Raw genomic sequence first — 16,061 nt, forward strand, 5'->3', positions numbered from 1 at the left:
CATGAGTATCCTTATTGTCAAAATTGTTGAATCACTCCCATATTTCAACGTTCCATGGTTAAGCTAACGCTGTGAATTATTACATATATTTCAACGTAGCAAACTCTGCTTACATCGCATATTACTGTAACTAAACTACTTGCTAGTATTACTAAGAGTGCTTATTATCAAAATAGTACTGCTATTTCTGACTGATGTTAGTGTGCTTTCTTAGAAAATAGGATCATCTTTAAAAGAAGCCATAACTAATTTCACAGCCACTTTGATTTATATTTTCCTGGACTTCTCCAATCAATGAAAGAAAATTTCCAGGGTTTTATCTTCTGACGTACTTTTCACAGAGCTATCGCTAGTAACGACCTGCAGAACTGTTACTACTACTATTGCTTTTTTTATTTCTTTATTTTCGTTTTGGGTGACAAGGGCCATACAGCCATCAACGGTTATAAAGTGCCAAGGAAATATAATCGCAAAAAAGTGGAATAGCACAAAATGACAAAATTAGCATATAAACACACTCTTAAAGTAAAATAAAAGCGTAATTAGACAAACACTAGAGAGCCGACGACAGTGTTGACAATGACATTGGAGCAAAATTACAAGTAGCATTATACAACAACATTATAACAAACATACATATGCAATTATAGTAAAAGACAAAAAATTAAGGGGCAGTGTACATCATACAATAAGTACAACAATAGCTGAAGAACAGATTTGCATATGACATCATATAACAATGTGAGAATTATAGCATCTAGATAGTTGTACGAAAAATAACAAAAACACCTAAAATGACAAATACAATACAACCAACGTTATTTGGAGTAATCGCGGAGATCAGCTCGACCTAAGTGCGATGGAAGAACCTCCAGAGGAACGCTTTCATGATCACGATATCCCCTGCGCCAGTTAAGTATTACTATTGCATCTTGTACTGTCACCAGAGAATTGACTCCTCGTCACATAACCATTACCGTCACTGGTCCGACAACTCCAGTCGCCCCCAATTGATGGCCTGTCGGTGAGTCAAGGTATTTAGCACCAATCCTCTCCGTTATGGTCTGCTGGTTCAATCATCCGAACTCGTGGCAAGTGAACGATGCGCCCGTTGTCAGCCACATTGCACCCGACAGTGCACACCAACTACTCCTCACAGCTGTAGCGTCTTTCCTGTTCGGTTGTCTATAAAACCTGTCATCCACCTCCTCTCACACTCGCCAACATCATTTGCATGCAATCCGGTGGTTGCCACATAAATTATCGTACTGTCGTTTAATGCCTGTTGTAACATTGCACCACGTGAAAACTCTCCTTCGTAGTCTACCCCCCCCCCCCCCCCCCCACTCTCTCTCTCTCTCTCTCTCTCTCTCTCTCTCTCTCTCTCTGTACACAGTTGAGACGCGAATTATGTCTCTGTATGTGATAAGGAATGGTATCAGTCGTCTTGATATTCGAAAATGACTGTGAACTTCGTACCACTTTTTTGGATGAAGGTGTAATAAGGCTTTACTCATTCTTAGTCTACTGTTTTTTGTTCCGAAGCTGTATATAATTGCTTTTTAGTACCTTTAGTGATTCAGCACAGTTTGCCTTTTATAATGAAGGCCAACTAACGTAACTGCACTTTAAGACATATCCTTCGGTGGATGTCGCTGTTAGGACATCTACTAACGACAGCAACACGTCACATTTTATGTGATAAAAGCTACCAATACTGGTGCAGAACATCGGCGCGTATTCCCGCCCTCTATCGGGAGTGTAAGTCAAGGAAAGGTTTATTATATTATCAGTTTCTTTTTCAGTTCGTGAATCCACATATTTGTGGCTTTAATAAAGTCCTAAAAAAAGATATTTCTATTTATTTTAATTACTTCCTTCTTTGCTCGCCTTCCAGTCGCACGTGGTAAGAAGCTTGTTGCTCATCCTTGTAGTTATCTCTACGATCGTCTCAAAAATCTGCTCTGCTGGTGAGTCACCAAACGTTATAGGACTCAAAATGTGTGATGCAGCAGTGCTACGTCCATAAGTAAACTGAAGCTAAAGTGTGTGCAGGATGAAATTCTTCACAGTGAGCTCCCAGTATACTCACCAATCCAGCTACAATCTAAGACTTCGAATCACTCGTGCAACAATACGAAAATTTTGTGCCACCATTTATCAAAATGTGACATCTATTACGGAAAATATCGTCAAATTTTGACTTATCTAAGGCCGGTACTTTCTCATCAGTTTCACTAAGCTTTAACACAAATAATTTCTTATATGGGCATCATCATTTAGAGCGGCACCCAGGCCGAGTGTCTAACGATGACCTTCGCAACATAGAAAGATCCTTGATTTAAACTTAGATATTAGCATATTTGGTAATACAAATAGTGACTAAGTGTTTTGTAGTTAGTTCTCAGTGGTGCACAACAATTTAGTTTAGAGACTTTGTGTAGATTAATAACTTGTATATATGGCAATGTACTGGCCATTTACATGTTACTAAATAGCTGAAACTTAAAAAAGTAGCTTATTTGTTTCGGGCACTACTTATGTTACAAGCGAAACCTACTTTAATTTAACAGTAATGGGAAACATACCCGGGTTCCCGGGTTCGATTCCCGGCGGGGTCAGGGATTTTTTCTGCCTCATGATGACTGGGTGTTGTGTGATTTTCTTAGGTTAGTTAGTTTTAAGTAGTTCTAAGTTCTATGGGACTGATGACCATAGCTGTTAAGTGCCATAGTGCTCAGAGCCATTTGAACCATTTGGGAAACATATTTGTTCTTATGCTGCACATGCTACTAGTTGTTTAATTAAAAATTTCTGTAAAAAGTTTTCGACGGAATTGAGCCACAGTCATGTTATATTTCTTGAAAGAGTAAACCGCCATTTGACTTTGTATCATTACATTTATCTTCTGTGGTATCTATATTTCGGCTTTTATGCCATTATCAGGTACAATGCTAAAAGTTATTAGACCAGTGCATTGTACTTGATAATGGCATAAACCCCGAAATGTAGATAGTACAGAAGATAACGGAGAAATACACAGTCAAATGGCGGTTCTCTTCAAAAAAAATTATACTAATAATAATTTTCAATAGGTTGGTATGCCCGGAACAAAAGGTTTCAGTTACGATTTCTGTGGCAGCATACTGAACATCCCTCTTAGCAACTGAAAACTTAAGTGACATTACTGTCCTTTTCATATTGTGTTTATTTATAACAGATTTACCGTTGAGAAAATACGAGGTATAACAAAATGGTACGATCAAACTTTGAGGACATGTTCTTCGCATATACTAGAAGAAAACGTGTGCATGTGTATCCGAAAACGCTTTCTTTATCTAACAGAACTCATTTTCTACAACTCATAATACTACAACAGTCACGGGAAAGTACAAGAACATCGTCCGTCAAAAACGTTAACGGACTGATTTTATTCCTGGCATATTAGTGACATTAACTACGGCGGTAATTTGAACTAAAAACTGTAAACAGATGTGCATTCGACCAGTCAGTTGTGAGCAGGCAGTAGTGGACGTGTTGCCGTAGTGTGTCAAAAATGTTGTCACAAATCGCAGTGAAATAACATATCTAAATCGAATGTTCAAGACATGCGCCAGAACGTTTCGGGTGGCTCCGGAACAAAAGCACCAATGCGTGGACGCATGCAGCAAATGTATTGAAACTCAAAACGCGGTTAATTCTTTTCTGGAAAAAAATCATCATGGGTGACGAGACTCGGTGTTATCAATACGAACCTACGGCAAATTACAGAAATTCAGACGAAGGGTCAACGCTTTGACAGTATAACCGACAATGAAGCCAATGTGACATCACAAAGGAGGACTTTTCTGACAGTTTCAGGTGATTGTGTGCATTTTCTGTGCGTTGTACACAAGTGAGGGGAAACTATGTGGAACACCTGAAGCAATGAAATCGTTCTCTTAATTTTTCTCTGTGTTTCATTAATCAAGTTTCGAAACGTTATGGACTATTTGGAACTATTCATTGCATATACTGTTCAAAATGCCCTGTGTTGACACTGATATATGTCTGAACACACCGTTGCATCGAATCCCCGATGCGTTGATGTAAGATTACCTTCGGAGTATTCCGTATGTTTTCGCAGCCTTCTACGATATGGATACGAAGACTTTCGGTACCTCTAACCGGAATCCGAAACGCACAAGGTTCCAAATGCCAGTGAATAGTCTGGCTGGTTGGTTGATTTGGGGGAGTGGACCAAACAGCGAGGTCCTCGGTCCCACCGGATTAGAGAAAGATGGGGAAGGAAGTCGGCCATGCCCTTTCGAAGGAACAATCCCGTCATTTGAGTGAAGTGATTTAGGGAAATCACAGGAAACCTAAATCAGGATGGCCGGACCCGGGTTTGAACCGTCGTCCTCGCGAATGCGAGTCCAGTGTGCTAACCACTGCGCCACCTCACTCGGTCCAGGGAATTGGTCCATCTCTTTCTACACGTCTGCCACAGAGCCCATGAATTAAATCTCGACTAGATGTAACCAAGAGGACCTTTCGTTAGATTCATGCCACCAGTTTCATGTAGTATACAGGTACATTTTGTTTCTGTGTGTTTCTCACGGTTCCTATATTACGAAGCGATGTAGGAAATGAGTTTAATATGTAAAACCAGCATTGTCGTTCCATATGCGGAGTGTAGCCTACGTTTGGCAGCACCTTCTGTTGTACCCTATACGGAGCGTATAAAAAAAGTGCCACATATTCGTACAAGAACTAGAACTTCTTCGAAGAGCAAAAGTTGCTATACTTAGTTCTACAGGAGTCGTTTACCTTTGACTCCTCATGAAGAGCACTGTTTCCTCTAAGCACGTCGCGAATAAACAAATGGAAATAACAACACTTAAGCAGTGACAGGTTGTGAAAAACATGTACGACGTTCATTTCGCCCGGCGGATTTGTGTCGAGGTCCGGTGAACCGGCCAGTCTGTGGATGGTTTTTAGGCGGTTTTCCATCTGCCTCGGCGAATTCGGGCTGGTTCCCTTATTCCGCCTCAGGTACACTATGTCGGCGATTGCTGCGCAAACAAGCTCTCCACGTACGCGTACACCACCATTACTCTACCATGCAGACATAGGGGTTACACTCGTCTGGTGTGGGACGTTTCCTGGGGGGGTCCACCGGGGGCCGAACCGCACAATAACCCTGGGTTCGGTGTGAGGCGACGCAGGGGTGAAGTGGACTGCCGTAGTCGTTGTGGGGTTGTGGACCACTGCGGCTGCGGCGGGGACGGAGCCTCTCCGTCGTTTCTAGGTCCCCGGTTAACATACAATAGAATACAATACAATACAATACCGCAAATGATTGTAATGAACCAAGATGGGAAAAACCGTGTGACATGGCTCAGTGGTTAAGGCTCCAGACGTGTAAGTCGGACGAGCGTGGACAAATCACCGTTCGCTCAGCCTGATTTTGGTTTTCTGTGATTCGATGGAAGTGGCGGCCGAATCTGCACACATCCTTGTTTCTTCAGAGTACGTGCTCTGTCTGCAGCCACCACAGCGCGAGCTGTTTTAAACGCTAAAAACTTTAACTTTACCTTGGGAGAAAGTAGTAACTATTTTTCTCCTGGTCAGTGTGCTGAGACAAGATCTGAGTCAGGTTAGCACTTCGTCACACGAGCTCTAGCGAGAGTGGTGCTTACTCAGTGCCCTAAGGAGGAGGCTTTTTCTTGTTTAACAACGCGTAGGAATAAAACAGCGACAGACCAGAGGACGTTGATGGGTGCCGGTTTTCCCGCGCCAGGCGCGTCCCGGATGTAGCGCCGAGTATAACTCGCGGTTGGCACAGCCTGCAACGTGTCGTATGACACATTCCACGTAACAGCCGTCTCCAGAAACTTCTCTGGCGAGTTCTTGTGCTCATGAAAGGTTTTCTGTTGGAGGGCCTAGACTGAACGAGTCCTCTCACGGTCGCCAAGCTGAGCCGGCGGAGTGGACGTTCGTAACGTCCGCGCGACACGACACGGTGTCGCCCCTCCCCCTCCCGCCGGCCGCTCACACTGCGGTAACTCTCCATCTCCAGCACCGTCACCCACACAGCTCTGTCCACTCACAGCCTCTTTTAGTGAAAGAGCAAGAGGAAGAACATACACTACTGACCATTAAAATTGCTCAACCAAGAAGAAATGCAGATGATAAACGGCTATTCATTGGACAAATATATTGTACTGGAACTGACATGTGATTACATTTTCACGCAATTTGTGTGCACAGATCCTGAGAAATCAGTACCCAGAACAACCACCTCTGGCCGTAATAACAGCCTTGATACGCCAGGGCATTGAGTCAAACAGAGCTTGGATGACGTGTACAGGTACAGCCGCCCATGCAGCTTCAACACGATACCACAGTTCATCAAGAGTAGTGACTGGCGTATTGTGACGAGCCAGTTGCTCGGCCACTATTGACCAGACGTTTTCAGTTGGTGAGAGATCTGGAGAATGTGATGGCCAGGGCAGCAGTCGAACATTTTCTGTGTCCAGAAAGGCCCGTACAGGACCTGCAACATGCGGTCGTGAATTATCCTGCTGAAATGTAGGGTTCCGCAGGGATCGAATGAAGGGTAGAGCTACGGGTCGTAACACATCTGAAATGTAACGTCCACTGTTGAAAGTGCCGTCAATGCGAACAAGAGGTGACCGAGACGTGTAACCAATGGCACCCCATACCATCACGCCGGGTGATACGCCAGTATGGCGATGACGAATACACGCTTCCAATGAGCGTTCACCGCGATGTCGCCAAACACGGATGCCACCATCATGATGCTGTGAACAGAACCTGGATTCATCCGAAAAAATGACGTTTTGCCATTCGTGCACCCAGGGTAGTCGTTGAGTACACCATCGCAGGCGCTCCTGTCTGTGATGCAACGTCAAGGGTAACCGCAGCAATGGTCTCCGAGCTGATAGTCCACGCTGCTGCAAACGTCGTCGAACTGTTCGTGCAGATGGTTGTTACCTTGCAAACGTCCCCATCTGTTGACTCAGGGATCGAGACGTGGCTGCACGATCCGTTACAGCCATGCGGATAAGATGCCTGTCATCTCGACTGCTAGTGATACGAGGCCGTTGGGATCCAGCACGGCGTTCCGTATTACTCTCCTAAACCCACCGATTCCACCGAGCGAGGTGGCGCAGTGGTTAGCACACTGGACTCGCATTCGGGAGGACGACGGTTCAATCCCGTCTCCAGCCATCCTGATTTAGGTTTTCCGTGATTTCCCTAAATCGTTTCAGGCAAATGCCGGGATGGTTCCTTTGAAAGGGCACGGCCGATTTCCTTCCCCATCCTTCCCTAATCCGAGCTTGCCCTCCGTCTCTAATGACCTCGTTGTTGACGAGACGTTAAAAAACACTAACTTAACCTAACCACCGATTCCATAGTCTGCTAACAGTCATTGGATCTCGACCAACGCGAGCAGCAACGTCACGATACGATAAACCGCAATCGCGATAGGCTACAATCAGACCTTTATCAAAGTCGGAAACGTGATGGTACGCATTTCCTCTCCTTACACGAGGCATTACAACAACGTTTCACCAGGCAACGCCGGTCAACTGCTGTTTGTGTATGAGAAATCGGTTGGAAACATTCCTCATGTCAGCACGTTGTAGATATCGTCACCGGCGCCAACCTTGTGTGAATGCTCTGAAAAGCTAATCATTTGCATATCACAGCATCATCTTCCTGTCAGTTAAATTTCGCGTCTGTAGCACGTCATCTTCGTAGTGTAGCAATTTTAATGGCCCGTAGTGTAATTACATGTCACAAGGTTTACTCTTATAACAAAAACTTGAATTCGGAAACTGCGAGTCCAGAATCTGTTTAATGTTTACCACATTAAAATGGGAAACAGGTGTAGTAATCCATGAAAATATTTAGAATTACGAGGGTCACTCCAAAAGAAATGCACACAATTTTTTTAAAAATCCATTTTTTATTCTACATGTTTGAAAGTTTTACAGTGTGTAGACACATCCCTTAGGAACAATATTTTCATTTCTCCACATAATTTCCATCCCTCTCAACTGCCTTACGCCATCTTGGAACCAGCGCCTGTATAACCGCACGGTAAAATTCTGGACCAACCTGTTGGAACCACTGTTTGGCAGCGTGCACAATGGAGTCATCTTCAAACCTTCTTCCACGAAGTGAGTCTTTCAGTTTCCCAGAGAGATGATAGTCACATGGAGCCAGGTCAGGACTGTACGGCGGGTGTTTCAGTGTTGTCCATCCCAGTTTTGTGATCGCGTCCACTGTTTTTTGACTAACATGTGGCCGTGCATTGTCGTGCAACAGCAAAACATCCTGCTTTTGCCGATGTGGTCGGACACGACTCAGTCGAGCTTGAAGTTTCTTCAGTGTCGTCACATATGCATCAGAATTTATGGTGGTTCCACTTGGCATGATGTCAACAAGCAAGAGTCCTTCGGAATTGAAAAACACCGTAGCCTTAACTTTTCCAGCAGAAGGTGTGGTTTTGAATTTTTTTTCTTGGGTGAATTTACATGACGCCACTCCATTGATTGCCTCTTCGTCTCTGGTGAAAAATGATGGAGCCATGTTTCATCACCTGTCACAATTCTTCCAATAAATTCATCTCCACCATTCTCGTACTGTTCCAGAAGTTCGCTGCATACCGTTTTTCTTGTTTCTTTGTGAGCCACTGTCAACATCCTGGGAACCCACCTGGCACAAACCTTTTTTAACGCCAACACTTTCAGTATTCTGCAAACACTTCCTTCCCCTATCCCAAAGTAGCGTGACAATTCGTTCACTGTGATGCGTCTGTCAGCAGTCACCAGTTCTTTAAATCTCTGCACATTGTCTGGAGTGTGTGCAGTACGAGGCCTCCCGCTGCGAGGACAATTCTCAATATTGCCGTGCCCACTTTCATCACGTAACCTGCTTGCCCACCGACTAACTGTACTGCGATCGACAGCAGCATCTCCATACACCTTTTTCAATCTCTTGTGGATGTTTCCCACTGTCTCGTTTTCACAGTACAGGTATTCTATGATAGCACGTTGCTTCTAACGAACGTCAAGTGTAGCAGCCATCTTGAAGACATGCTGTGTCGGCGCCACTCACGGGAACAGGTTGAACTAAGTTTGAAAACAAGCGGGAAGGATGTATCTACACACCATAAAACTTTCACACGTGCAAAATGAAAACTGTATTTTTACAAAAATAGTGTGCATTCCTTTTGGAGTGACCCTCGTACATCTTTCATATGGGATATGTTACGATGGTTGTCGTTGTAATAGACGTACCAAAAATACTTTGACAAACTTGCATAAGAATTTCTCCTGCTTATGGGGCAAACTCGGTGTGAGCAGTGAGCCAGTCATCTCACCAATGCACCAGGTTGAAGATTCCCGTTTGGTAAAACAGCTGTTCTGCAGGCTGAAGAAGTCCGTAACTGCCTGCTGCGTGTCCTCGCCCGACAGAAATTTTCGACTCTTCAGAGTCCTTTTCATGGGACTGAAGGCGTGATAATCGCTTGGGGAGACATCAGGACTATGGAGCGGGCGCTTGACTGTCTCCAACTTGTACGAAATGGATGAGACTGGCCTCCCAGATGACCAGCATCTTGTGTCGATTTGCGATCGGCATGGAACTTGGCGCACCATTCCACAGCGGTGATTTTCAACAGACATGCTGCCCCATACACATTCTTCATTCTCTGACAGCTCTTATCTCTAACATCGAGTTGGTCCTGTTTTGACGCATTTGGTAATAACGTCGCAATAGCTCACGTTTCCACATCTACCGCACGTACGTCGGAAAGACACAAACAAAACGCTAAGTGTACACGCATCCTTTACACTCACCTACACTCCACAAGTACGCATACGACGCCAATCCCATACAGTGTACACACATACATTACACTCCCCTACATTCCGTAAATACGCATATGACGCCAATCTCCCATATCAGCAAGTAAATGGGCTAATGCGCACGGAGGAAGAACACCCTTTCCGACTAGGCGGCAGAATCTACTGCGTTGGATCTCCCAGCCTACAATGCCATACGACATAAAATGTAATTTAATTACAGACTTTGCTCTCACTTTTAGACACTGAAAGATTTGGCCTTATGGGACGTGATCATTTACATTTGGGTGGACTAAAAATGCGGCTGTAGTAATCTTTTTCTCTGACTGGAGAAAGGCAATTAGTAGTGCACTGTCGGTTGCTAAATTGTTGTAAGGTGGTGTCTCAGCTGCTGATTAGTATACGCGTAAAGTATAGAAAATTTGTCAATAAGGTCAATGGGTCATTTTTGGACACTGAATCATTACGAGAGGAGCACAACGAGCAGTGTGTATATGTTGTAGTGCACTGACAACAAGCAAGAACTGCTGAAGAAAATTTGGTTAAAAATTAGGACACGCAAAAAATGGTAATTTTTGTGATGTGGAGGTCATGCAAGTGGTATATAACGATTCATATACGAAAATATTTATTACCAATGTTAAAAAAGTACAACACACAGAATATTACATACTGTTCATCTACATCTCTACTACGTTGTTTTGGACATAATCGTAGCAATTTCAGTTCCTTCCCTACTTCTGGTATTCAACGGATTTGCCCTTCGCGAAGCATAGATAGGGCCAAACAATGCGGTCCACCTTTCATTCAGCACAATTTGTATGGCCCAGATCGCCGCTCACCCACTCTTAACAATTAAGAACCACTTGCCACGAACTGTAATCATAATATGTTGCCCATGTACTGCTACAGTTCCATAAGGAGTGTGTCAGACCGTACACTTTTTCCTCGCAAACACTGATACACACTTCACGTTCGCTTAAGTTGCTTGCTCCAGCCACTACGTGAATGTGTCGGCGTACGGCTGCACCTGAGAGAATACAGTGAACTAACGATTGGCTGCTGCGAAATAGTTGCGAAGCATCTGAGTGCATCTGGAAGACCATTTATGGAGGTGGACAAATTGGTACCCATGTACAGGAAGATGCAATCGATACCTTTAGTGTCTATATTTACACTCCAGTGCATTATCCATTACCCATTTTTATCGTTTATATTACTTAGTCCATATATTTGTTTTCCTGCCATTTGGATGGCAGAAGTTGTTTACTTCTGGGACGCTGTTTTGATGTTTTTTGTGAATTTTTAATGCAGAGAATCTTTTCAGTCTTACTAAATATTTCCTGTCTTTAAATTAACTCGATTCCTCTTCTACTTTCTTTCTCTTTCTTTCTCTATCTTTATTGTTTCACCTTCTCCGTAAGTTAGTTTAGACAACATACAGCTTAGTTTGGTAACACCTTTTACCCATTCTTCCGCCTGACACGTGAAGCTATTCTTAGAATTATTCGTTAAACATCTTTACTGAATTCGCAATCTCATACCATAAAACGTTTCCAGTGAGCCACTTGCTTTATTGGTATTATTAATTTTCTTGAGATTTCCTTATCTTCTACTAGAATTTGTTCATTACTAAAGAACTTACTTTGTATGTATGATTCCAGTTGCGCAATGATTAATGTTTCGCTCATGAAGTAAATAAGCCTTTCATTAAGCATTTTCACTTTTTTTTCCAGATGAACCTGTTGTACAATATGCTGACGATGAAAGTGAAAGAGTACTGCGAAACAACAAAAATGCCAGGTGAGTAACGTTTTGTCGAAAGAGAGACCATCGTGAGTTATACAGTTGTCGATTTCTAAAACGAGCGGAATCACTGCAATAGCACTTTTTGGCGATGTAAGAAAATGTAGCAGAAAGGGTTATCAGCCCTATTTTAGTTTTTTAGGGAAATATAATTAGTATCTGGGTTGCGCTAGAACATCTTAAGTGTAGGGTAATACAGTTCTAGTTCAGCATTAAGCCTTGCACTTTACAGCAATCTGGACGTCCTATATAGAACATGAAACGTGTAGATGGTTAGAGTGGCAGGCAAGCAGGAGGCAGCCAAATCTCCGCAAGAAGCACCCACGGAAAATTGATTGGTTCCTCAAAAACCGTATTTATCTCGCTTCCTATTCCTTTAGCATAACTACGTTAAGCTCCGTGAAAAATTTCTGCTACAATTACTAAAATGTTTATCGGCTAAATGTACAAGAAAACACTTGGAAACTAGAAGACAGGTGACAACGGACGTTTTAATGACGAGTTCTTTACCCATCACGAATTAATTGTAATGCAAAAATGTACTCCAATTTCTGTTATCTCAAGGAGCATACTTCGTTAATAATTAATACAGCCTGTAGATTTAAGAAAACTCGTAAAATGTACAGTACTTCATCTGCAGGATTGTCTGTGCCGATTGCATTCAAACGCGTAGGTACGACAGTAAGGTGCACGGAAATCGCCCAGACATTTCGTTGCGTTGGGTGAAACACTGTTGCCGGATATAAGCCAAGTTCAGCGTGACAGGTCTCAATGACAGCCGCAAGGACGAACTGACGACTAGGCGGAAGCGCCATGCTACGTTAACCCCGCGCGACACCTCCGAGACATCCTGTCCCTACTGCGCAAATATCGCTAGTCTTTCCACCGCTCACGTTATTTATTTTTCGAGTGCGCTCTCCGCCTATCATAATTTTATAGGGCATGGACAGAGTAATATGAGCACTTCAACACAGGTATGTAGCAGATGCAAGTGAACATATAGACTGAACCTTCCTAAACACTCAAAAGGCACTGGACACTTTTCCAGCATCGTCGATTAACACTGAAGATAGGATCATACGAAGTATCTTCGAAGATAAGATTTTTGAGAAACAGAACCTGGACGGCGAATGTTCAACAGAAACGAGAGTTACATCAGTTACATCGGCGTGCACCGAGGGAACGTAAAAGTATCTTTTAATATTCTCAATACACATAAATAATTTATCACAAGGGTCAGCACCATTAACAGACTGTTCGCTGTCGATGTCGTTGTCTACAGGAAAGCATTACCATTAAACGATAGCAACGAAGTGTGGTAAGACTTAGACAAAAGTTTGATTTAATGTTATGAATTGTTAACACTCTCCAAACGTGAATAAATGCAAGGTAATGCCCATTAATAGCTAACATCTGCAGCCTGTTTCATCGTTTTTAGGGGTAATATACTGCTCAAAATAATTAGAGGAACACGACGTATGGCGTTTGCCATACTCCCCTAAGTAATAATTGAGGACTGAGTGAGGATGTTACCAAGTTATACATTTATCTTTCACAAATTAGGTACACAACAAAACATCATTACATCCTCGATCGCTTACACAAAAAGAATGTTTATCACCGCCTGACACATAAGTCGACAGAGGTCACCCTGTGGTATACGTTCCCATTCTTCAATGAGAGCCCTTGAGACTTCTTGGAGAATCTGTCGTGGGACAGACGACTACGAATACGTCTGTCGGGCGTGTCCCAACATGCACGATGGGACTTAGGTCGGGACTCACCGCTTGCCATTCCATTGCTCAACGCCCAGGTTTCGTAAGACATCCCTGCTGACGTCCGCCAAATATACCCTGGTACTAGAAGGAATTCAGAGCCACCATCGTATGCAGCAGCCACCACATGGTCCAACAGGATCTGTTCAATGTACTGTCTCAAATGGCTCTGAGCACTATGGGATTTAACATCTGAGGTCATCAGTCCCCTAGAACTTAGAACTACTTAAACCTAACTAACCTAAGGACATCACACACATCCATGCCCGAGGCAGGATTCGAACCTGCGACCGTAGCGGTCACGCGGTCCCAAACTGACGCGCTTAGAACCGCACGGCCACACCGGCCGGCTTCAATGTACTGCCTAGTGGTAAGGCGACCATGGAGAAAGACAAGACTCGTATGGTTGTCAGCACTGAAGCCTTCCCACAACATCACAGAACAGGAATTCTGTCGATTTTCTAGACAACATTTGGCAGGTATGCCTGAACTTAAGCGAGCTGCAAGATTTTGTGGCGTCAAGCGGGGTACTTGAACAGGACGTCTGGAACGCAAGGCACTTTCTCGTAACCTGTTCATTACAGCCTGATCAGGCACAGTGGCTCCAGTGGTCCTTACGAGATCGTCTTCCAGTGCTCTGGCGATTTCCGTACGACGCCGCAACGCGGAGATAGCCAGATATCGGTCTTCAAGTGGGGTTGTACTGCGTCAGCAACTTTGTCCAACTCGCTCTCTAGCGTGTCCACAACCTATGGATGACAGATGGAGAGACATTGGCATCTGCAGCAGCACGACCTGTAGCGGGTTCACAACCTATGGATGACACAAGGAGAGTCATTGGAATCTTCAGCAACACGACCAAAATTCCATACTTTTTGTATCAAACAGACCGCCCTTGCAACATGCATTGCATTAAAATCTCATTGCCTGTGCTTGGTTGATTACAACGTCCACAAATGACAACTTCCATCTGTGTACCTCACTAGAAAACACTGGAATACCGGTACTCACTTCCTCCTGAGGGATCAGCAGACATTGTAATGCATAACACAGCCAACAGATGGCGAATAATTTTAATTGTTGCCTACATTGAAAGTGAAGATCCCAAGCCACGCAATAAGTGTGGCGTCGATAGTTACGATGCCACAATGTAGGTGCACGCTCTCGTAAGTTAGCACTACGAGAGAAGACTAACTACGCCGACCACAGTGCCCTCTGGCCGACGCTGTGGAGCTCAGCGAGTGCCGTCTTGATTTCGGCCATTTCATCAAGAGCAGACGGCCTGGAAATATCGCTTCTACTACCGAGTGGGCTAGCTTGCTACTGAGACGTTGTATCAGTTACGTTCAGTTAAAGTTTGGACAGCAACGAGTATTTGTTAGTTTTGAGATTATACAGAACAGTCATCGTAACCTCACAGGATTAGACATGGACTACGGCTTCACACCTACGTGCTCATCCTAGCCAAATTTTTTTGCATTTGATATTTACTTGTGATTTTGACTCTATTAAAAGTGTTAAAGTTACATGCAGTACCGAAGTGCTCCACCTCTCCTTCTCCTACTCGCTTCTTTCACTCTCGGCCTATATTACAGAAGCAGTACACAGGAACAGACCCACGTACCGCCTATCCAGACGGGATACAAAAATAAGGCCATAGGTACCACCTGCATCAAAATAGATTTAACTTACAGGGCGTTGATACACGTGTTCCCCTAATTCTTTTGAACAGTGTTTGAAGAGGCTGTATAAAATGGGACGAACACCTAAAATTAATATTAGGGAAGACTTAAATTTGTTGCAAGGGTATTGGGAAAATACAGTGCATCTTTAAACAATTTGTTCACAAGTTGCTAGTGCGACCGCGCGTGCAGATTTTAGCCAACGCTGCAGGTTCCGCTGTTGCACTTAACCGTGTGCAATGTTCTCAATACGTTGCAAGTGTCGAAGCTAAGGAAAATCGGACGTGGTCACATTGTTGGGGCACGTATGGTCGGTGCTTCTGTAACCAAAGTAACCGAAATATTTGGAGTTTCAAGAGGCTCCGCATACAGGAAAAGCGGAAAAACATCATCCGCTAAGTTAGAAAGCGGACGAAAGTGTGTTGAACGATGGTGACGGACGGTCGTTGAAGAGGATTGTGACGAAAAATGAGAAGACGACATCTGCAAATGTCGCTGCAGAACTGAATGTTACTCTCGCAAACCCTGTCAGCACCAAAACAACACGAAGGGAACTCCATAGCTGGAATTCCAAAACCACTCATCACTGATGCAAATGCCGGTACCAGGAAAATTGGTGCAGAAGCTGTAAAACCTGGATTATGGACCAATGGAAGGAATCCTTTATATCCGATGTGTTTTGTTTCACAATGTTTCCAACTTCGGGCCGAGTTCACGTACCAAGAGCGAAACATGGTGGGGGTTGGGTGACTTTGGGCAGCCATATTCCATGGGCCCCATGGTTACTCTGCAAGGTCGCATTACTTTCAAGGATTATGTGAACCTTTTGGCTGATTGGGTCCATCCTGTGGTAGAGTGTTTATTTCCCAACAGTGATGGCGTGTTTCAAGACAACAGGTACCCTGTTCACACAGCTC

General features: G+C 43.8%; 1 protein-coding gene and 1 pseudogene across 1 annotated transcript in view; one reads left to right on the forward strand and one right to left on the reverse strand.

Moving 5' to 3' along the window:
- LOC124722966 (rhythmically expressed gene 5 protein) overlaps positions 1-16,061 on the forward strand; it is a 177,269-nt gene that overhangs the window by 56,188 nt on the left and 105,020 nt on the right. Inside the window, exon 2 of the mRNA XM_047248135.1 lies at positions 11,618-11,684. Coding sequence (XP_047104091.1) covers positions 11,618-11,684 — 67 coding nt within the window. The remainder of the gene's footprint in view (positions 1-11,617; positions 11,685-16,061) is intronic.
- Positions 772-920, reverse strand: LOC124723868 (annotated as a pseudogene).

This window comes from Schistocerca piceifrons, chromosome X, assembly GCF_021461385.2.
Source record: "Schistocerca piceifrons isolate TAMUIC-IGC-003096 chromosome X, iqSchPice1.1, whole genome shotgun sequence".
Taxonomy (NCBI): Eukaryota; Metazoa; Arthropoda; class Insecta; order Orthoptera; family Acrididae; genus Schistocerca; species Schistocerca piceifrons.